Source organism: Oncorhynchus keta, chromosome 2 (genome assembly GCF_023373465.1).
Source record: "Oncorhynchus keta strain PuntledgeMale-10-30-2019 chromosome 2, Oket_V2, whole genome shotgun sequence".
NCBI classification, from domain to species: domain Eukaryota; kingdom Metazoa; phylum Chordata; class Actinopteri; order Salmoniformes; family Salmonidae; genus Oncorhynchus; species Oncorhynchus keta.
The window spans coordinates 21,270,758-21,292,644 of record NC_068422.1 but is presented as its reverse complement, the minus strand read 5'-3'; the positions used below and the strand labels follow the sequence as shown (position 1 = coordinate 21,292,644).

The 21,887-nt window shown below is 43.6% G+C and overlaps 1 protein-coding gene across 5 annotated transcripts in view; it reads right to left on the bottom strand.

Moving 5' to 3' along the window:
• The window catches only part of LOC118361047 (RNA binding protein fox-1 homolog 3-like), an 886,398-nt gene that overhangs the window by 6,633 nt on the left and 857,878 nt on the right, over positions 1-21,887 (bottom strand). For all 5 annotated transcript variants that reach the window (XM_052473505.1, XM_052473504.1, XM_052473533.1 and 2 more), the window contains one exon: positions 15,021-15,099. In XM_052473505.1, coding sequence (XP_052329465.1) covers positions 15,021-15,099 — 79 coding nt within the window. The remainder of the gene's footprint in view (positions 1-15,020; positions 15,100-21,887) is intronic.

Here is a 21,887-nt window from a genome sequence, read left to right as displayed (position 1 = left end):
CTGGGTCTCAACCAGCACCCTAGTCCTTATATAGTGCACTACTTTAGACCAGGGCCCATAGGGAATAGGGTGCCATTTGGGAAGAAAACCATCTCTCCCCTTCTGTAAAACTATCAACAAAAAGGTGAAAGCCTTTTTTAAGTCATGTCCCCACTTTTTAACCCCTATAGGACATGATATACTTTTATAAAAGGAAGAACATTTTATTTTTCATTTTCTTTCTCAATTTTCTCAATCTAATAATAATAGATAATAGCAGTATAATCCATTTGATATAGTAATAAATGCTATGTTATAACGCTTTTAATCCTGTAATAACACACAAGTAGTGTAAGATAATGATTATTGGGAAAAAAAGCACACCTTGTAGAAAACAAACCAAGATAACTTTAACTCTGAAAGAACTGTGTAAAGTGCCATGGAAGAGGTTAGAAATATAGAATACAAGTAAACATACAGTATGCCACACCAGAATATTACTTATATGAAAATATAACAGCAACATCAGAGTTGGTATCCCACTACCACAAAACAGCTGTTTGTACATGTTAAGGTTATAGGTCTACTGAGAGTGTTCTAGAGCACTCTCTGAAAAGGGTCTTCGAGGAACCCCATGTGCAAAGGTTCAAACCAAAACCTTTTTGCGATGGGAGGGGTTCCATTTTGAACCTTTTTAATAATATATTGTAGCGGTGGCAGCCTATGAGAAAATTGGAGGCAAAATGGAGAACAGCATCATGTTTGTGAGAGTCTCTCCTTTCCATAGTGGGGTCATATTAGTTTGTAGCCCGAACGGTTCGGATGGTACAGACCGAAGTTGGCACATCGTCGGTACCAACTTCAGACGTGTCCCATTAGGCTTGTGGGGGTCGTAGAGCAAAACAGAGAACAACATCCTGTTTGTGAGAGTCCCATCTTTCCATAAAGTTAGTAGACCAAACTGCTTTTATGAGAAATGCGATTTTTGGTCTGATAAACAGAGTTGTAGCTCTGCCACTTTCCACCGCAGATGCAGAAGGCCAACATAGGTGAGACTGATATGTTGTGGATTGAGACTGATATCTGTAGACTAAACTGACTGATTTTGATGGGGACTGAGACTGATATCTGTAGACTAAACTGACTGATTTTGATGGGGACTGAGACTGATATCTGTAGACTAAACTGACTGATTTTGATGGGGACTGAGACTGATATCTGTAGATTAAACTGACTGATTTTGATGGGGACTGAGACTGAAATCTGTAGCTTAAACTGACTGATTTTGATGGGGACTGATTTATCATGTAATTAGATTGACACAAGAGTCAAACTCTTAAATAATATTATAGGTTCCTCCAAGAACCCCTCAACTCACCGCAGGTGCAAATATGAAACATCGACTAGCAATGGTTCCTTGAGGAACTCCAGGGTTCCTCGAGTCACCATTAATTCCAAGAGTGATTGAAAATGTTGTATATAAATACTGAAATATTTTCGATGGATATGTAAAACATTTTTTACCGGATATATTTGAGGTGTGAGCCAAGCTTCTGAAAGACGTTTTGACGTTGATGTGCATGTTTGTGTATATGTTTTTCAAAATGTATGACTCAATCCTTGAGGCTTGAGGATAAATTGGGTGATGGACAGTACAGTAAGCACAAAAGACATCCGGACACATGTTCAGAATAATACAAAACAGAACATACAATACTTGGTCAACAATCAGGCTGGTTCCACCAGGCTAATAATATACATCTATGAGTGAGGACTTAAGTGTATGAGAAGTGAATCCTAAGTGTGAAATTTAACAGAACCCCAAGGACATGGGGGGTTAGAATTACATCTCTTCACTTTAAATGGAGAAGAGAGGAAGAAGAGAGAGGTGGGAGAGTAGAGGAGATGCAGTTTATCCAATCCATATTTCACAATGGCCTTCTGATCATTGGGAACAGAAAGGGAGAATAAAGAGAGTCTGGAGAAATAGACAAAACAGCCATAGAGGTGTGTGTATGCCTGTGCTTGTGTGTGGTGGAGTCAGTCTGGTGTATCTTCAAATGAGATCAGTGCTTATTGACTGAGCTCTGTTATCGCTAATCTGTGGAGTAAATTGCCTCGGTAGCTGTTCCTCTATACAGTCTCCTTACTTCTCTCGCGGCCCGCCGCCACTGACTCCCTTCTTTACGATCCCATCACACAACGTGTGTGTGTGTGGGGGGTCTGTGTGTAGATGAGAATGTACCTGTTTGTCTGTATAAGTGTGCAGGTGTGTGTGTGTGTGTGAGAGGAACATGATCAGTGTTGTAAGAGGTTGTGGGACGAGGAGACGCTATTTAATTCTCACAAAGACCTGCTCTCTTTCTTTCTCTCTCTCTCCCTCTCTCTCTCTCGCCCTCTCTCTCATCTCTCTCTCTCTCCCCCTTCTCTCTCCCCCTCTCTCTCTCCCCCTCCCCCCTCTCTCTCTCCCCCTCTCTCTCTCTCTCCCTCCCCTCTCCCCCTCTCCTCCCAGTCTCTCTCTCCCCCTCCCTTCTCCCCCTCTCCTCCCAGTCTCCCCCCGCTCTCTCTCTCTCTCCCCCCCTCTCTCTCTCTCTCTCTCTCTCTCTCCCCCCCGTCTCTCTTGCCCCCTCTCTCTTTCTCGCTCTCTCCCCCTCTCTCTCTCCCTCTCTCTCTCCCCCTCTCTCTCTCCCCCTCTCTCTTGCCTCCCTGTCTCTCTTTCTCTCTCCCCCGCTCTCTTGCCCCCCTCTCTCTGTCGCTCTCTCCCCCCTCGCTCTCTCCCCCCTCTCTCTCTCCCCCTCTCTCTCACCCCCTCTCTCTACCCCCCCCTCTCTCTCTCTCTCTCTCTCTGCTAGGCCCGGGGAGGGTCCCTTACAAACAGAGAGAGTCAATCTCAGAGAAATTAAAGAGAAGAACACAGTCTCAAAAATATATTTTGTTGTGGTGAGAGATATGGAGAGAGAGAGATATGGAGAGAGAGATATGGAGAGTGAGAGATGTGGAGAGAGAGAGAGATATGGAGAGAGAGACAAAGAGAGAGTGATATGGAGAGAGAGAGAAAGAGAGAGAGATATGGAGAGAGATAAAGAGAGAGATATGGAGAGAGAGATAGAGAGAGAGATATGGAGAGAGAGATATGGACAGAGAGATATGAGGAGAGAGAGATATGGAGAGAGACAGATATGGAGAGAGAGACAAAGAGAGAGAGATATGGAGAGAGTGAAAGAGAGAGATATGGAGAGAGAGACAAAGAGAGAGATATGGAGAGAGAGATATGAGGAGAGAAAGATATGGAGAGAGACAGATATAGAGAGAGAGATATGGAGAGAGAGATATGGAGAGAGAGACAAAGAGAGAGAGACAAAGAGAGAGAGATATGGAGAGAGAGACAAAGAGAGAGAGATATGGAGAAAGAGACAAAGAGAAGAGATATGGAGAGAGAGATATGGCGAGAGAGACAAAGAGAGAGAGATATGGAGAGAGAGAGATATGGAGAGAGATATGGAGAGAGAGAGATATGGAGAGAGGGACAAAGAAATAGAGAGATATGGAGAGAGAGACAAAGAGAGAGAGAGATATGGAGAGAGAGATATGGAGAGAGAGACAAAGAAAGAGAGATAGAGAGAGACAAAGAGAGAGATATATGGAGAGAGAGACAAAGAAAGATATGGAGAGAGAGTTATGGAGAGAGAGAGATATGGAGAGAGGGACAAAGAAAGAGAGAGATATGGAGAGAGAGACAAAGAGAGAGAGAGATATGGAGAGAGGGACAAAGAAAGAGAGAGATATGGAGAGAGAGACAAAGAAAGAGAGATAGAGAGAGACAAAGAGAGAGATATATGGAGAGAGAGACAAAGAGAGAGAGATATGGAGAGAGAGACAAAGAAAGATATGGAGAGAGAGTTATGGAGAGAGAGAGATATGGAGAGAGAGACAAAGAGAGAGAGATATGGAGAGAGACAAAGAGAGAGATATGGAGAGAGAGACAAAGAGAGAGAGATATGGAGAGAGAGACAAAGAAAGATATGGAGAGAGAGTTATGGAGAGAGAGAGATATGGAGAGAGAGACAAAGAGAGAGAGATATGGAGAGAGACAAAGAGAGAGATATGGAGAGAGAGACAAAGAGAGAGAGAGATGGAGAGAGAGACAAAGAGAGAGAGATATGGAGAGAGAGACAAAGAAAGATATGGAGAGAGAGTTATGGAGAGAGAGAGATATGGAGAGAGAGACAAAGAGAGAGAGATATGGAGAGAGACAAAGAGAGAGAGATATGGAGAGAGAGACAAAGAGAGAGAGATATGGAGAGAGAGACAAAGAGAGAGCGAGCGAGAGAGAGAAAGCGAGAGAAGTTTCACCCAATACCCTCACAGAGCTGAGCTTGGTCAGGTGTGTGAGGTGTAACATCACAAATCGTTCCCCACCCCAAACCTTTTCCCCCTTAACTGTCAGTATATCCAAGATTGATGCTGGTAGATAGGGATCAATCGATACCAGCTACATGGGAGTCTCTTACACTCCCCTCCCGCCTCCCACTTTATCTCAGTAAGACTGAAGATCTTCTCCTATGGGAGTCCTAACATCCTTCCTAATGTCAGTCACAAATCTAAAAGCACCTACCTCCCTCTCTCTCTGCCCTCCCACCTATGCACCTAAAGTGTGTGTCCCAAATGTCACCCTATTCCCTTTCTAGTGCCATACTTTTGACCAGGGCCCATAGGGTCAAACGGCTCAGTTCAATTGGGATGCACCCGAGGTCTCCGGTAATCCGACTGTCTATATGGGACAGTGTCTGGGACTGGAACACAGCATGCTACCATGCAAGGTAACAACTCAATGGCCTAATCAATACAGTATGCATGTCTATCTGTCTGTGCTCTTCTCTCTTCCATATCGTACAAGCCTATAGTGTAGTTATTATTCCAGTAAAGAACACTAGCCAATCTCAGGGGACGAGACATGGTCGTCTCAACAAAAACAGAGACACGTTGATCCATTAAAGCAGCAGTGCAGTCAACCTCGTGATTTTCCACTTTAAATGTTTTTATATTTAAATTATACTCCACACTCTGAAATTGTGAAAATTATAATAATGCCCTTTTTGTGTAAAAGCTGCTTGGAAATACAAATGCCTGGAATTTCAGCCTGTTCAGGTGGGATGGAGTTTTTGGCCCAGATCATGCCATCACAATCTGATCTGATTATTCTGACCAATGACCAGTCATATTTTATTTACATATGTATGCTCCTACTTTGAAGGGGTAATTGGGTCAGGTTTTAGTCTAGATGATCCTATCCGCCAATCAGGGCTGTGTATGTCAATATATTTACATTTGTATCAACACGCCCACATGATCAGACTGAGCAAAAGGAGGATCAGGTAAATAAATAATGAAAAATATATTTGGAGTAATTTTAATGAAATAAACACATACAGTGATATATTAGACATACAGTGATGATTTAAAAATGACATTAGAAAGACTGCATGCAGGCTTTAAAAAACAAATGAGTTAAGAAGAGAGTTCAGGGCCCTTTCGCTCATCTTAAATCATATATCTATCAATTTAATAACACCACAAGTAACCATCAACATTTCCCTTCAACATCCTCTTTTTGTTGAATAGTGTTAATTATTCATTTGGGCATGACGAAAAATTATGACTTGAGATATTTAAGGACTCTTTCTGAAAAGAAAAACTGACCAATGAAAGAATGCACAGCAATATCAACATGAAGTATTATTGCTTATTTGGTAGAGGAAAACGGAAACCATACAAAGTGTCATTGTGTAAAAGAAACGCTGTGTTCCGCTTTAACAGAACATGATGTCATATTTTTGCATTGTAATTTCAGAAAATGTCCATAATAAATCTGCAGTAATAGTGGAGAAAAAAAAAATCCACCTAAAAAAATATTTTTGGTGCATACAAATTGCATTGAAAATGCAGCCTTTCTATTTGACGGTCTGGCTTCTGCTGGGAAGCCTCCCTCTCTTCCATCACGTGTTCATCTCCTTCTCGAGCACAACCAACAATGGCGGATTGGGGCAAGGGTCAAACATATATAAATCGTTCTGATTGCTGGTTGCAAAACATTTTCCGCTCAATTTCCGTTTGTGTGTGGAAACAATGTGTTGCAATTTGCCTAGCTTCCTCAAAGTTAGAGTGCTGTACCTTTAAAGCCATTCTGTGGAGATGGGATACTTTCTGCCTCTGGCTCAGTGCCACAATCAATGCTCTCTCTCTGACACAATGCTGCTGCTGCCCAGGCCACACAGCATTGGCTGCCATAGATGGTGGTTAAATAAGATAGTTTACTCAGGCCGTTAACCATTGAATTTTTTTTGTCAAGGTTCCTGTCTGTTTAAGTGGGCATCCCCTCTCTCCCGTGAGCATGCTTTCCTCCATAATATCTGGCATGCTCAAGCGAGAGCGGGTACAGCTGGCTCTGGTCTACTTAGTGTCCCCTCCCCACTCACCCCAGCTGCCCTGTCTGATCTGCTCGACCAACATTTTTTTGCCAGTGTGATGTCTCGCTCTGGGGCACCGCCTCCGTGGGTGGGGGCAATAAGTAGGCCAGAGTGGCCCTGCCCCTATCAGAAGAAATTAACAAGTTGAGTGTCTTGCTTTCTCTTCTGTCTCTGGCTCTCCTCCACTCCACTACCATACATCACTTCCTCCTGCGCAGAGTTCTACAATACTACTTATTGTCAGCCATTTTGTTGCAGCTCATATTCCTCTTGATATATAATACAAGTCATTTAACAGATGCTTTTATCCAAAGCAACTTACAGTCATGAGTGCATACATTTCTTTACACATGGGTGGTCACAGGAATCAAACCCACTATCCTGAGGTTGCAAGCACCATAATCTATCAACTGAGCTAGAGACAACCACCCAGCTGAGTGAGTTTCTGTTTCTCTCATTAGCCTAAGAAGTCTCAGGTCTACAAACTAAAGGCTTGTTATTATGGGTCTGTTCTGTAGGCTTTGGGTCCAGCCAATACCCTTAAGGGAATGAAATTGGCCGGCTGTACCATTTACTTACTTAATAAAACCCAGTTTGAAATTTGTTGCTTAAACTGGAATTGCTGACCATTAGCGGGCTTAATGTATATTGGGAAAATGACTAATTGAAACAATAAGGGTACAGAAAATGGGTTGGAATTAAAACCCGCAATCACAGACACATTCCACAGGAGCCGAGTTTGAGAGCACACACTTAAAGAGAGGAAAATACAGAGGCAGCATTTCTCTGTTTGTTGGTGAATTCCCTCTGTATGACTCACATTATACAGAGGCAGCAAACCGAACCATGAAATACTATTGTCAATGAGAAAGAGTTCAATTAATGGCAATATTTTAACATTTATTGAAGAGAGAGAAAAGTGAGAGACCTACATGTATTCCCTCATCTCCAATTTCTCTCTCTCTCACTGTGTGCTTTCTTACATTCAATAAAACATCAATCTCAACCCCAGAGAAATACAGGAAATTCAAAATAGCATCATTTACAATACAGCGATGAAAGACAATGCATATAGTCAAATAAAACTCTTAAAATGAGACATCAATTTGAGAGATTCTTGACAAGGGGTTCATGTGTTTTTTGGAGCTGGAAATGTTCTAGTTTTAGTTTTCCAATAGGAAGTATGAGTTGAGTTTGATAGTTGTTTTTGTTTTCCAATAGGAAGTATGAGTTGAGTTTGATAGTTGTTTTTGTTTTCCAATAGGAAGTATGAGTTGAGTTTGATAGTTGTTTTTGTTTTCCAATAGGAAGTATGAGTTGAGTTTGATAGTTGTTTTTGTTTTCCAATAGGAAGTATGAGTTGAGTTTGATAGTTGTTTTAGTTTTCCAATAGGAAGTATGAGTTGAGTTTGATAGTTGTTTTTGTTTTCCAATAGGAAGTATGAGTTGAGTTTGATAGTTGTTTTTGTTTTCCAATAGGAAGTATGAGTTGAGTTTGATAGTTGTTTTTGTTTTCCAATAGGAAGTATGAGTTGAGTTTGACAGTTGTTTTTGTTTTCCAATAGGAAGTATGAGTTGAGTTTGATAGTTTTCCAATAGGAAGTTGTTTTTTTCCAATAGTTTTCCAATAGGAAGTATGAGTTGAGTTTGATAGTTGTTTTTGTTTTCCAATAGGAAGTATGAGTTGAGTTTGATAGTTGTTTTTGTTTTCCAATAGGAAGTATGAGTTGAGTTTGATAGTTGTTTTGTTTTCCAATAGGAAGTATGAGTTGAGTTTGAGTTTTTTTGTTTTCCAATAGTTGTTTTTGATAGTTTTTTGTTTTCCAATAGGAAGTATGAGTTGAGTTTGATAGTTGTTTTTGTTTTCCAATAGGAAGTATGAGTTGAGTTTGATAGTTGTTTTTGTTTTCCAATAGGAAGTATGAGTTGAGTTTGATAGTTGTTTTTGTTTTCCAATAGGAAGTATGAGTTGAGTTTGATAGTTGTTTTTGTTTTCCAATAGGAAGTATGAGTTGAGTTTGATAGTTGTTTTTGTTTTCCAATAGGAAGTATGAGTTGAGTTTGATAGTTGTTTTTGTTTTCCAATAGGAAGTATGAGTTGAGTTTGATAGTTGTTTTTGTTTTCCAATAGGAAGTATGAGTTGAGTTTGATAGTTGTTTTTGTTTTCCAATAGGAAGTATGAGTTGAGTTTGATAGTTGTTTTTGTTTTCCAATAGGAAGTATGAGTTGAGTTTGATAGTTGTTTTTGTTTTCCAATAGGAAGTATGAGTTGAGTTTGATAGTTGTTTTTGTTTTCCAATAGGAAGTATGAGTTGAGTTTGATAGTTGTTTTTGTTTTCCAATAGGAAGTATGAGTTGAGTTTGATAGTTGTTTTTGTTTTCCAATAGGAAGTAGTTGAGTTTGATAGTTTTTTTGAATAGTTGTTTTTTCCAATAGATAGTTTTTGATAGTTGTTTTGTTTTCCAATAGGAAGTATGAGTTGAGTTTGATAGTTGTTTTTGTTTTCCAATAGGAAGTATGAGTTGAGTTTGATAGTTGTTTTTGTTTTCCAATAGGAAGTATGAGTTGAGTTTGATAGTTGTTTTTGTTTTCCAATAGGAAGTATGAGTTGAGTTTGATATGAGTTGTTTTTTGTTTTCCAATAGGAAGTATGAGTTGAGTTTGATAGTTGTTTTTGTTTTCCAATAGGAAGTATGAGTTGAGTTTGATAGTTGTTTTTGTTTTCCAATAGGAAGTATGAGTTGAGTTTGATAGTTGTTTTTGTTTTCCAATAGGAAGTATGAGTTGAGTTTGATAGTTGTTTTTGTTTTCCAATAGGAAGTATGAGTTGAGTTTGATAGTTGTTTTTGTTTTCCAATAGGAAGTATGAGTTGAGTTTGATAGTTGTTTTTGTTTTCCAATAGGAAGTATGAGTTGAGTTTGATAGTTGTTTTTGTTTTCCAATAGGAAGTATGAGTTGAGTTTGATAGTTTGAATAGTTGTTTTTGTTTTTTTTGTTTTCCAATAGGAAGTATGAGTTGAGTTTGATAGTTGTTTTTGTTTTCCAATAGGAAGTATGAGTTGAGTTTGATAGTTGTTTTTGTTTTCCAATAGGAAGTATGAGTTGAGTTTGATAGTTGTTTTTGTTTTCCAATAGTTTTCCAATAGGAAGTATGAGTTGAGTTTGATAGTTGTTTTTGTTTTCCAATAGGAAGTATGAGTTGAGTTTGATAGTTGTTTTTGTTTTCCAATAGGAAGTATGAGTTAGTTGTTTTTGTTTTCCAATAGTTTGATAGTTGTTTTTGTTTTCCAATAGGAAGTATGAGTTGAGTTTGATAGTTGTTTTTGTTTTCCAATAGGAAGTATGAGTTGAGTTTGATAGTTGTTTTTGTTTTCCAATAGGAAGTATGAGTTGAGTTTGATAGTTGTTTTTGTTTTCCAATAGGAAGTATGAGTTGAGTTTGATAGTTGTTTTTGTTTTCCAATAGGAAGTATGAGTTGAGTTTGATAGTTGTTTTTGTTTTCCAATAGGAAGTATGAGTTGAGTTTGATAGTTGTTTTTGTTTTCCAATAGGAAGTATGAGTTGAGTTTGATAGTTGTTTTTGTTTTCCAATAGGAAGTATGAGTTGAGTTTGATAGTTGTTTTTGTTTTCCAATAGGAAGTATGAGTTGAGTTTGATAGTTGTTTTTGTTTTCCAATAGGAAGTATGAGTTGAGTTTGATAGTTGTTTTTGTTTTCCAATAGGAAGTATGAGTTGAGTTTGATAGTTGTTTTTGTTTTCCAATAGGAAGTATGAGTTGAGTTTGATAGTTGTTTTTGTTTTCCAATAGGAAGTATGAGTTGAGTTTGATAGTTGTTTTTGTTTTCCAATAGGAAGTATGAGTTGAGTTTGATAGTTGTTTTTGTTTTTGTTTTCCAATAGGAAGTATGAGTTGAGTTTGATAGTTGTTTTTGTTTTCCAATAGGAAGTATGAGTTGAGTTTGATAGTTGTTTTTGTTTTCCAATAGGAAGTATGAGTTGAGTTTGATAGTTGTTTTTGTTTTCCAATAGGAAGTATGAGTTGAGTTTGATAGTTGTTTTTGTTTTCCAATAGGAAGTATGAGTTGAGTTTGATAGTTGTTTTTGTTTTCCAATAGGAAGTATGAGTTGAGTTTGATAGTTGTTTTTGTTTTCCAATAGGAAGTATGAGTTGAGTTTGATAGTTGTTTTTGTTTTCCAATAGGAAGTATGAGTTGAGTTTGATAGTTGTTTTTGTTTTCCAATAGGAAGTATGAGTTGAGTTTGATAGTTGTTTTTGTTTTCCAATAGGAAGTATGAGTTGAGTTTGATAGTTGTTTTTGTTTTCCAATAGGAAGTATGAGTTGAGTTTGATAGTTGTTTTTGTTTTCCAATAGGAAGTATGAGTTGAGTTTGATAGTTGTTTTTGTTTTCCAATAGGAAGTATGAGTTGAGTTTGATAGTTGTTTTTGTTTTCCAATAGGAAGTATGAGTTGAGTTTGATAGTTGTTTTTGTTTTCCAATAGGAAGTATGAGTTGAGTTTGATAGTTGTTTTTGTTTTCCAATAGGAAGTATGAGTTGAGTTTGATAGTTGAGTTTTGTTTTCCAATAGGAAGTATGAGTTGAGTTTGATAGTTGTTTTTGTTTTCCAATAGGTTGAGGAAGTATGAGTTGAGTTTGATAGTTGTTTTGTTTTCCAATAGGAAGTATGAGTTGAGTTTGATAGTTGTTTTTGTTTTCCAATAGGAAGTATGAGTTGAGTTTGATAGTTGTTTTTGTTTTCCAATAGGAAGTATGAGTTGAGTTTGATAGTTGTTTTGTTTTCCAATAGGAAGTATGAGTTGAGTTTGATAGTTGTTTTTGTTTTCCAATAGGAAGTATGAGTTTGAGTTTTCCAATAGAAGTATAGTTGGTTTTGTTTTCCAATAGGAAGTATGAGTTGAGTTTGATAGTTGTTTTTGTTTTCCAATAGGAAGTATGAGTTGAGTTTGATAGTTGTTTTTGTTTTCCAATAGGAAGTATGAGTTGAGTTTGATAGTTGTTTTTGTTTTCCAATAGGAAGTATGAGTTGAGTTTGATAGTTGGTTTTGTTTTCCAATAGGAAGTATGAGTTGAGTTTGATAGTTGTTTTTGTTTTCCAATAGGAAGTATGAGTTGAGTTTGATAGTTGGTTTTGTTTTCCAATAGGAAGTATGAGTTGAGTTTGATAGTTGGTTTTGTTTTCCAATAGGAAGTATGAGTTGAGTTTGATAGTTGTTTTTGTTTTCCAATAGGAAGTATGAGTTGAGTTTGATAGTTGGTTTTGTTTTCCAATAGGAAGTATGAGTTGAGTTTGATAGTTGTTTTTGTTTTCCAATAGGAAGTATGAGTTGAGTTTGATAGTTGGTTTTGTTTTCCAATAGGAAGTATGAGTTGAGTTTGATAGTTGGTTTTGTTTTCCAATAGGAAGTATGAGTTGAGTTTGATAGTTGGTTTTGTTTTCCAATAGGAAGTATGAGTTGAGTTTGATAGTTGGTTTTGTTTTCCAATAGGAAGTAAGAGTTGAGTTTGATAGTTGGTTTTGTTTTCCAATAGGAAGTATGAGTTGAGTTTGACAGTTGTTTTTGTTTGTTTGTTAGTTTGTTTTGCTGGGGGGCAGAAGGAGGGAGGCGTTTGTCCCTCTCTCTCTCTCTAGTAGGGAGTGAAGCGACTGCAACCTCCTCTGTATAGGCTAGCCTGCAACATCAAAGATGAAAAAAAGCTCCAATCAGTATTCAGTATAGGAAGCTTGGTTTATAGAATATTATATTGGCTTCTGTTTCCTTTTTCCCCTCAAAACTTTCTTCCCTTTTTACTTTTTTTATTTTGTTGCAAAGGTTGGAGTGTTGTTGGAAATCGAGAGGAGATGAGTCCTGGAGACGTTAATGTGTTTGCGTGCGTATGAATGTGGCGTTATGTTTGTGAGAAAGGAATGGAAGGAGTTGAAAAGTGATTGGTCGTAAGATTCTTACTAAGCAGTGACTAAATTCTCTAAAGTTTGACTCTTCAATCAAAACTAGAAACTTCAATCAAAACTACAACTTCTAAATAGGTCATTGAATCAGATATACAGTAGCTAATTCTCTTTCATGTCCAGATCACGATTTATACACAACATGCACCCCTCACTCTGCCTCCCTCCCTCTCTCTGCCCCTGCCCCTCTCTCTGCCCCCCTGCCTCCTTGCCTACCCTCCTCTCCCCCTCTCCACGCTCCTCTGCCACTGCCCCTCTCTCTGCCCCCCTCTCTGCCCCCTCTCTGCCCCCCTGCCTCCTTGCCTACCCTCCTCTACCCCTCTCCACGCTCCTCTGCCCCTCTCCACTGCCCCTCTCTCTGCCCCCGCCCCTCTCTCTGCCCCCCTGCCTCCTTGCCTACCCTCCTCTCCCCCTCTCCACGCTCCTCTGCCCCTGCCCCTCTCTCTGCCCCCGCCCCTCTCTCTGCCCCCCTGCCTCCTTGCCTACCCTCCTCTGCCCCTCTCTCTGCCCCCGCCCCTCTCTCTGCCCCCTGCCTCCTTGCCTACCCTCCTCTACCCCTCTCCACGCTCCTCTGCCCCTGCCCCTCTCTCTGACCCCGCCCCTCTCTCTGCCCCCCTGCCTCCTTGCCTACCCTCCTCTACCCCTCTCCACGCTCCTCTGCCCCTGCTCCTCTCTCTGTCCCCGCCCCTCTCTCTGCACCCCTGCCTCCTTGCCTACCCTCCTCTACCCCTCTCCCGCTCCTCTGCCCCTGCCCCTCTCTCTGCCCCGCCCCTCTCTCTGCCCCCCTGCCTCCTTGCCTACCCTCCTCTACCCCTCTCCCGCTCCTCTGCCGCTACCCCTCTCTCTGCCCCCCTGCCTCCTTGCCTACCCTCCTCTACCCCTCTCCCGCTCCTCTGCCCCTACCCCTCTCTCTGCCCCCCTGCCTCCTTGCCTACCCTCCTCTACCCCTCTCCCGCTCCTCTGCCGCTACCCCTCTCTCTGCCCCCCTGCCTCCTTGCCTACCCTCCTCTACCCCTCTACCTATCTCTCTGCCCCCAAGCAGGTTATACAAGTATCCTAGTACAGACATGGTTGCCTAAATCTGTCCCGCTGCCCAGAGCCCCTCATTAAAAGTGACATAGATGATTATCTGCCTCTCCTATCTTCTCCTCTCATATCTTCTCCAGCCCAACTGCAGAGGGAAGCAGCTAGCTCTGCTCTAACCTCCCTGGACCTCATTAACAAGACTCTTAACCCAGGAACTACTCATCAAACATCATTAGATATGATTAAATATTTCTCTCCTTCTCAGTCTTGCTCTCTCTTTTAGTAAATGTTTGTTCTTGTTCAGTGATTCTACAAGATGGCATTTAGCCATCTTGTCACTTGTTGTTCTGCCTTAGTGTTTGACCCAGATTGATACTGTACCCCACCCTCTTCTATTCCCATTCAGCCTATCCATCTTTCTCCTAACATTCTGTGCTTTTTACTGTGGTGGTGTATGGATAACAGTTTGGTTTGTTTGGGCGTGATGGTGGTAAAACATCTGCAGTGTACGTATCGTTAGGAAAAAGGGAGGAACATTTTGAGAAAAAAGAGAAGAAAAGGAATAAGGGAATAAAAAAACACAGGCCACAGTTTTAATTAAGTAAATGAATAGGAAAAAAATGAGTCGAATAATTAATGAAAGCTTTTAGCTAGCAGCTGCACGAGGGGGGGTCGCTCGGTAAGGGAGAAGGGGGAAGGAACGGGGGTGGGGTGGGGGGTGGGGTGCGCTTTCCGACATCACGCGCGTGTCTGCACACAAGACCATGCACATCTGTCTAAGGCAAGACCACTCATCCAATCAGCTTCTCCAACAGAGCTAAGGGGAACTGGGTGTCATTTTTCTTCTCTCTTTATATATTTCTTCTTTCTTCCTTGAATCTCTCATGGCACGCCACTGCATGCACTTAATGGTTGTTCATTTTTGGAGGAAGTCCTTATCCACACCCGGGAATGAAAACAAATGTTTTTTTATTTTATTTTCTCTTTTTTGGGGGGGGGGTTCTATTTTTTATCTGCAAGATATTTTTTCATCTTTGATGTTAGCTGCAAAAGCTAGCTAAAAACAAACATTAACCAATTGACTATTTCTTCCTGTGGAAATTTGGGAGACTCCACTGATAGTGGAGGATGTACAGGTCTAATTTCAGTTTCAAGCAAAGAGATTCAGGCCAATTAAAATTGAAAGGGGTTAGAGAATAAGACAACAATGTGTCTGGTTCATTTACTGAAGTGGCAACAAGTCAGCTTTAAATCTCACATTGAAAAATCACAATTCAATTCTCCTCACAAGTGTCCATTCTATTTTCATTTATATGAATCTGTACATAATGAATATATTACATTTATCATACATTGTAGTTATATCATGTATCTTTAAAAGAGCCCAAACACTTTCTATAGCGTTCGGACTACTAGTCTGCATCTCAAATGGCACCCTATCCTCTATAGAGTGCACTACTTTTGATCAGGGCCAATATGGAATAGGGTGCCATTCTGGATGACGCCTTAGTGTTAAATATGAATACGTTCTAGTAAGCAGTGGTCAAAGTAGCAGAAGAGGACAGAGGACTCACCATAGTACCCACACTGTACGTGGCCGCAGGACCAATCGTGTGGTGATATGGGTCTGCTGTTGCATAGACTCTCCCGTAACTGTATGGGAGAGAGGAGAGAGGAGAGAGGAGAGAGTGAGACCACACCCTTGTCTTACAACGTGTCTTAGCTTAAGTGTGTTCAGGATTCATTTTTATCAATGAAATAACATTTATCGTGTTAAACAAAATCAGATATTCATTCAAATTCAGTATTGGGAATTGTTTCTCCTGACGGACCTAACCTCAAATAGGAATCATCTGCACTTCCGGTTTGATTGAATAACATCCCTTAAGAGTTTTGATAACAGATAAGTAGTGTCAAACCGGTCCACAATGAGACACTAACGCTCTGGGTCGTGGATTTTAACTGGGGTCCGGAGACTAGATCTATAATCATTTCCCCTCTCAGTCAGACAGCCCTATGGGATGGAAATGCAATCGATGTCTCGCTATAAATGTACGTCGTAAAGGTGAGAGTGTGGGATTGCAATGATTTGTTTTACCCGTTTCAATTTATGAGAAAGAGGAGGGAGTGTTTTATCTTCTGATGGAGGGAGGGATGGGTGGAGGGAGGGAGCGATGGGAAGGAGGGGAGGAGGGATAGAAGGATGGGTGGAGGGGAGGAGCGATGGGAGGGAGGGGAGGAGGGATAGAAGGATGGGTGGAGGGAGGGAGGGGTGGAGGGAGGGGTGGAGGGAGGGAGGGGAGGAGGGATAGAAGGATGGGTGGAGGGAGGGAGGGATGGGAGGGAGGGGAGGAGGGATAGAAGGATGGGTGGAGGGAGGGAGGGTGGAGGGGGAGGGGTGGAGGGAGGGAGGGAGGGAGGGAGGGGAGGGAGGGAGGGAGGGAGGGGGAGGGAGGGAGGGAGGGAGGGAGGGAGGGGAGGAGGGATAGAAGGATGGGTGGAGGGAGGGAGGCGTGGAGGGATGGGTGGAGGGAGGGAGGGATGGGAGGGAGGGGAGGAGGGATAGAAGGATGGGTGGAGGGAGGGAGGGGTGGAGGGAGGGGTTGAGGGAGGGAGGGAGGGAGCGATGGGAGGGAGGGGAGGAGGGATAGAAGGATGGGTGGAGGGAGGGAGGGGTGGAGGGAGGGAGGGGTGAGAAGAGGGAGGAAGGGAGGGATGGGAGGGGGGGGATAGAGGGAGGGAGGGAGGGAGGGGAAGAGGGAGGGAGGGAGCGATGGGAGCGATGGGAGGGAGGGGAGGAGGGATAGAAGGATGGGTGGAGGGAGGGGTGGAGGGAGGGAGGGGTGAGAAGAGGGAGGAAGGGAGGGATGGGAGGAGGGAAGGGGGGAGGGAGGGAGGGATGGGTGGAGGGAGGGAGGGAGCGATGGGAGGGAGGGGAGGAGGGATAGAAGGATGGGTGGAGGGAGGGAGGGGTGGAGGGAGGGGTGGAGGGAGGGAGGGGTGAGAAGAGGGAGGAAGGGAGGGATGGGAGGAGGGAGGGAGGGAGGGAGGGAGGGGGAGGGAGGGAGGGAGGGAGGGAGGGAGGGAGGGAGGGGGAGGGGGATGGGATGGATGGGAGGGATGGGAGGAGGGATAGAGGGAGGGAGGGAGGGAGGGAGGGGTGGAGGGAGGGAGGGAGGGATGGATGGGAGTGAGGGATGGGAGGGATGGGAGGAGGGAGGGAGGGAGGGAGGGAGGGAGGGAGGGAGGGAGGGAGGGAGGGAGGGAGGGAGGGAGGGAGGGAGGGAGGGAGGGAGGGAGGAGGGAGGGAGGGGGAGGGAGGGAGGGAGGGAGGGAGGGGAGGGAGGGAGGGAGGGAGGGAGGGAGGGAGGGAGGGAGGGAGGGAGGGAGGGAGGGGAGGGAGGGAGGGATGGGAGGGATGGGAGGAGGGATAGAGGGAAGGAGGGATAGAGGGAGGGAGGGAGGGATGGAGGGAGGGAGGGAGGGAGGGAGGGAGGGAGGGAGGGAGGGAGGAGAGGGTGGAGGGAGGGAGGGAGGGAGGGAGGGGAGGGAGGGAGGGATGGGAGGGAGGGAGGGATGGGAGGGATGGGAGGAGGGATAGGAGGGAGGGAGGGAGGGAGGGAGGGAGGGAGGGAGGGAGGGAGGGAGGGAGGGAGGGAGGGAGGGAGGGAGGGAGGGAGGGAGGGAGGGAGGGAGGGAGGGAGGGGTGGAGGGAGGGAGGGAGGGATGGATGGGAGGGAGGGAAGGGATGGGAGGAGGGATAGAGGGTAGTAATGAATGTAAAACCAGTTAGATAGACAGAGGGAGGAGACAGAGAAAAGGAGTTATGTATGAGGAAGAAAGAGGGATAGAGGGAGGAGACAGAGAAAAGGAGTTATGTCTGAGGAAGAAAGAGGGATAGAGGGAGATGAAAAGTAAAAAAGGGTGATAGATGTAGAAAAATTTGACCCGAGACTAGAGGACAGAGTATATGAAGCAGAAAGATAGCAGAAAGAGGGGGATATTGGCAGAGAAATAGACAAATACAGGGTCCAATAGAGAGGAAGAGATAGAGTGAGGTTGATAGAAAGAAAATGGAAGCAAGAGAGAGTGACTAGAAAGAAAAAAAGAGAGAGAAATAGACCGTCTGGTCTAGGGTCATCCCTGCCCTTTTGCTGTTCTCAGCTCCTGTCTCTGAAGGTTTATTCCCTGTCTATTCACCAGCACTAGCTCGGAACTAATCCCACCATCCCTACCTCCCTCCCTCCCTCCTTTCATCCCTCTATCCCTCTCTCTCTCTCTGAGACGGGACAAGCCGGGCCGCGTCAACCACTTTATTTATTCCTCTCCTTTACATCCCTCTCTCTAGTCCCTTGTTTGTTTGCTCTCCTCCAAAAACGAGAGATGCCAGTGGAGGTCTGGAGGGCAAAGATAAGGCCCTGTAGGGGTTGGCCTATCAGAGAGAAGAGGAGAAAAGAGGGATGGCAGATAGGAGGGATGAAATGGGGGATGAACGGAGGGATGGAGCAGAGGTGCAGGGAGGTAATGATGGCATGGTGGGAAAATGAAATGTTGGGAGCATGACATCGTTGCAAAGAAGTGCAGAGAAGAGATGAAAGAAAGGAGAGGTAGATGAATGGGAGGCAGAAAGGTAGGTGGTCAATATGCAGGGGAAGAGATGTGAATAGACGGATGGATGAAGAAGGAGGGGTGGAAATAGATGAAAAGGAATCCACGCCCTGTTACTACACTCTAAAAAAACGTTGCTTGTTTGGTTGACCCAACTGCTGGGTTGCAGGCATTGGGTCACTTAGTTGGGTTGTTTCCTTTAAAAACTACTGGGTTAATGGTGCTGGGTTATTGGTGCTGGGTTATTGATGCTGGGTTATTGGTGCTGGGTTATTGATGCTGGGTTATTGGTGCTGGGTTATTGGTGCTGGGTTATTGGTGCTGGGTTATTGATGCTGGGTTATTGGTTCTGGGTTATTGATGCTGGGTTATTGGTGCTGGGTTATTGGTGCTGGGTTATTGATGCTGGGTTATTGATGCTGGGTTATTGATGCTGGGTTATTGATGCTGGGTTATTGATGCTGGGTTATTGATGCTGGGTTATTGATGCTGGGTTATTGGTGCTGGGTTATTGATGCTGGGTTATTGGTGCTGGGTTATTGATGCTGGGTTATTGATGCTGGGTTATTGATGCTGGGTTATTGGTGCTGGGTTATTGATGCTGGGTTATTGATGCTGGGTTATTGGTGCTGGGTTATTGGTGCTGGGTTATTGATGCTGGGTTATTGATGCTGGGTTATTGGTGCTGGGTTATTGATGCTGGGTTATTGATGCTGGGTTATTGGTGCTGGGTTATTGATGCTGGGTTATTGATGCTGGGTTATTGGTGCTGGGTTATTGATGCTGGGTTATTGGTGCTGGGTTATTGATGCTGGGTTATTGATGCTGGGTTATTGATGCTGGGTTATTGGTGCTGGGTTATTGATGCTGGGTTATTGGTGCTGGGTTATTGATGCTGGGTTATTGATGCTGGGTTATTGGTGCTGGGTTATTGATGCTGGGTTATTGGTGCTGGGTTATTGATGCTGGGTTATTGATGCTGGGTTATTGGTGCTGGGTTATTGGTGCTGGGTGCAGGGTTATTGGTGCTGGGTTATTGATGCTGGGTGCTGGGTTATTGATGCTGGGTTATTGATGCTGGGTTATTGATGCTGGGTGCTGGGTTATTGGTGCTGGGTTATTGATGCTGGGTGCTGGGTTATCGATGCTGGGTTATTGGTGCTGGGTTATTGATGCTGGGTTATTGATGCTGGGTTATTGGTGCTGGGTTATTGATGCTGGGTTATTGGTGCTGGGTTATTGATGCTGGGTTATTGATGCTGGGTTATTGATGCTGGGTTATTGATGCTGGGTTATTGATGCTGGGTTATTGGTGCTGGGTTATTGATGCTGGGTTATTGGTGCTGGGTTATTGATGCTGGGTTATTGATGCTGGGTTATTGATGCTGGGTTATTGATGCTGGGTTATTGATGCTGGGTTATTGGTGCTGGGTTATTGATGCTGGGTTATTGATGCTGGGTTATTGATGCTGGGTTATTGATGCTGGGTGCTGGGTTATTGGTGCTGGGTTATTGATGCTGGGTGCTGGGTTATTGATGCTGGGTTATTGATGCTGGGTGCTGGGTTATTGATGCTGGGTTATTGATGCTGGGTGCTGGGTTATTGGTGCTGGGTTATTGATGCTGGGTGCTGGGTTATTGATGCTGGGTTATTGATGCTGGGTGCTGGGTTATTGATGCTGGGTTATTGATGCTGGGTGCTGGGTTATTGGTGCTGGGTTATTGGTGCTGGGTTATTGGTGCTGGGTTATTGATGCTGGGTTATTGATGCTGGGTGCTGGGTTATTGATGCTGGGTTATTGATGCTGGGTGCCTGGTTATTGGTGCTGGGTTATTGGTGCTGGGTTATTGATGCTGGGTTATGGGTGCTGGGTTATTGGTGCTGGGTTATTGGTGCTGGGTTATTGGTGCTGGGTTATTGATGCTGGGTTATTGGTGCTGGGTTATTGGTGCTGGGTTATTGGTGCTGGGTTATTGGTGCTGGGTTATTGGTGCTGGGTTATTGGTGCTGGGTTATGGGTGCTGGGTTATTGGTGCTGGGTTATTGGTGCTGGGTTATTGGTGCTGGGTTATTGGTTCTGGGTTATTGGTGCTGGGTTATTGGTGCTGGGTTATTGGTTCTGGGTTATTGGTGCTGGGTTATTGGTGCTGGGTTATTGGTGCTGGGTTATTGGTTCTGGGTTATTGGTGCTAGGTTATTGGTGCTGGGTTATTGGTGCTGGGTTATTGGTGCTGGGTTATTGACATATGATCCAGCGGGTCAGATCAGAAGACTGGAGTTGTAGTTTAGCAGGGGCGTGGCATTCAGATTATTTTTGACCACCTGTTAGAGTAAATGTCATTCTTGTTCATCTGTTCTGTTGTATAGTTTCCACATGTTAAGGTTGAACATTGACATTTCTTTAAATTCAATGAGGCTTACAGAAGTGTATTTGATTTATTTAACTAGGCAAGTCAGTTAAGAACAAATTCTTATTTACAGTGACTGCCTACTTGTAAAGCCCCCCCCCCCGGCCAAACCCTCCCCTAACTCGGACAACACTTGGCCAATTGTGTGCGGCCTGAAGGGACTCCTGATCATGGCATGTTGTGATACAGCCCAGGATCGAACCCGGGTCTGTACCGCTGTGCCACTCGGGAACCCGAGTTCCCTTAACACCTATGTAAATCCTATTGTTTGGACACAATAAGGTGGTTTACCTCATTATAATATGTAATAAATTATAATATTACAGAAACATTTGCAGTATGTAAACTTAAGATAATGAACAGGAATTACATTTACTCTTACGGGTGGCCAATTAGATCTAGTTGAAAGCCACACCCCTAATAAGCTAAGGATTGCATGTTTTAAAAATACCCAGAGTTCAACCCAGCATGAGAGCAAAAAATACCCAACTAATGGTTAAGTCTATCCATGCTTGGGTACTCCCAACAACCCAATTTGTTGGGTTATTCACGCAACCCAGCGGGCGGGTATTTACCCAGCGCTGAGTTACTAAAGAACCCAAATTGGGTTGTTTTTAACCCAGCATTTTAGAGCGTAGTAAAGAGGTTACCACTATGCTAGCTGTCATGTCCTTTCTGTTGACATGCACCACTCAAGAACATAGCAGCTGATTGGCTGTGGAGACTTAAGCAGACAGGACATGGCTATGTGTTTGTGTGAAAGAGCTCCCTGGGGAAGCAGAGGCAACAATTCTCTCAGTTCCACACTGATCCACTGCCTCTAAGCCCTCTTAGCCAACAATAAATAACACTCCACCCCTCAGTGAACTGACTGACTCACTTTAAATCACAAGAGCTTAAAAAAGAAGAGAAAGAAAATAAGAAGAGAGAGAACAGAAAGAGAGATGAGAAGATGACACAGAAAAACATACAGGCAGCAAAAAAGAGATCAGTCAGAGGGAGAAAAATAGAGAAATAAATGATTGACAGAGCAAGAGAGAAAAAAGAGAGGGCGATTAGAAGGAGAGAATGAAATAACTCTAGCAGAGAGAGAGATACAGCCAGCCCTTCACCTGCTCTGCTCCTCTGTTCATAATTCCCCTGCGTTGTCTGATAAATCTAACATTATCTGTGGCCTACAGGCTCCCGATGCCACCGTCCTTTATCAGGCCTGACACGCTCAATCTCCCCTAGACTAGTTCTCCCAAACGCCCTCACACAACCCTCCCAACCCATGGAGGAGAGCTCCGAGCCTGGGTTGACTGAGACTGGCGGCTGGATCGCCCTGGAGGGTCAGTGGCTGGATCTAACAACACAAGGGTCCGGGTGAATCACTAACAACACCCACCCCACCACGGCCCACAACCCAGGGAGTAGAGCTCCGT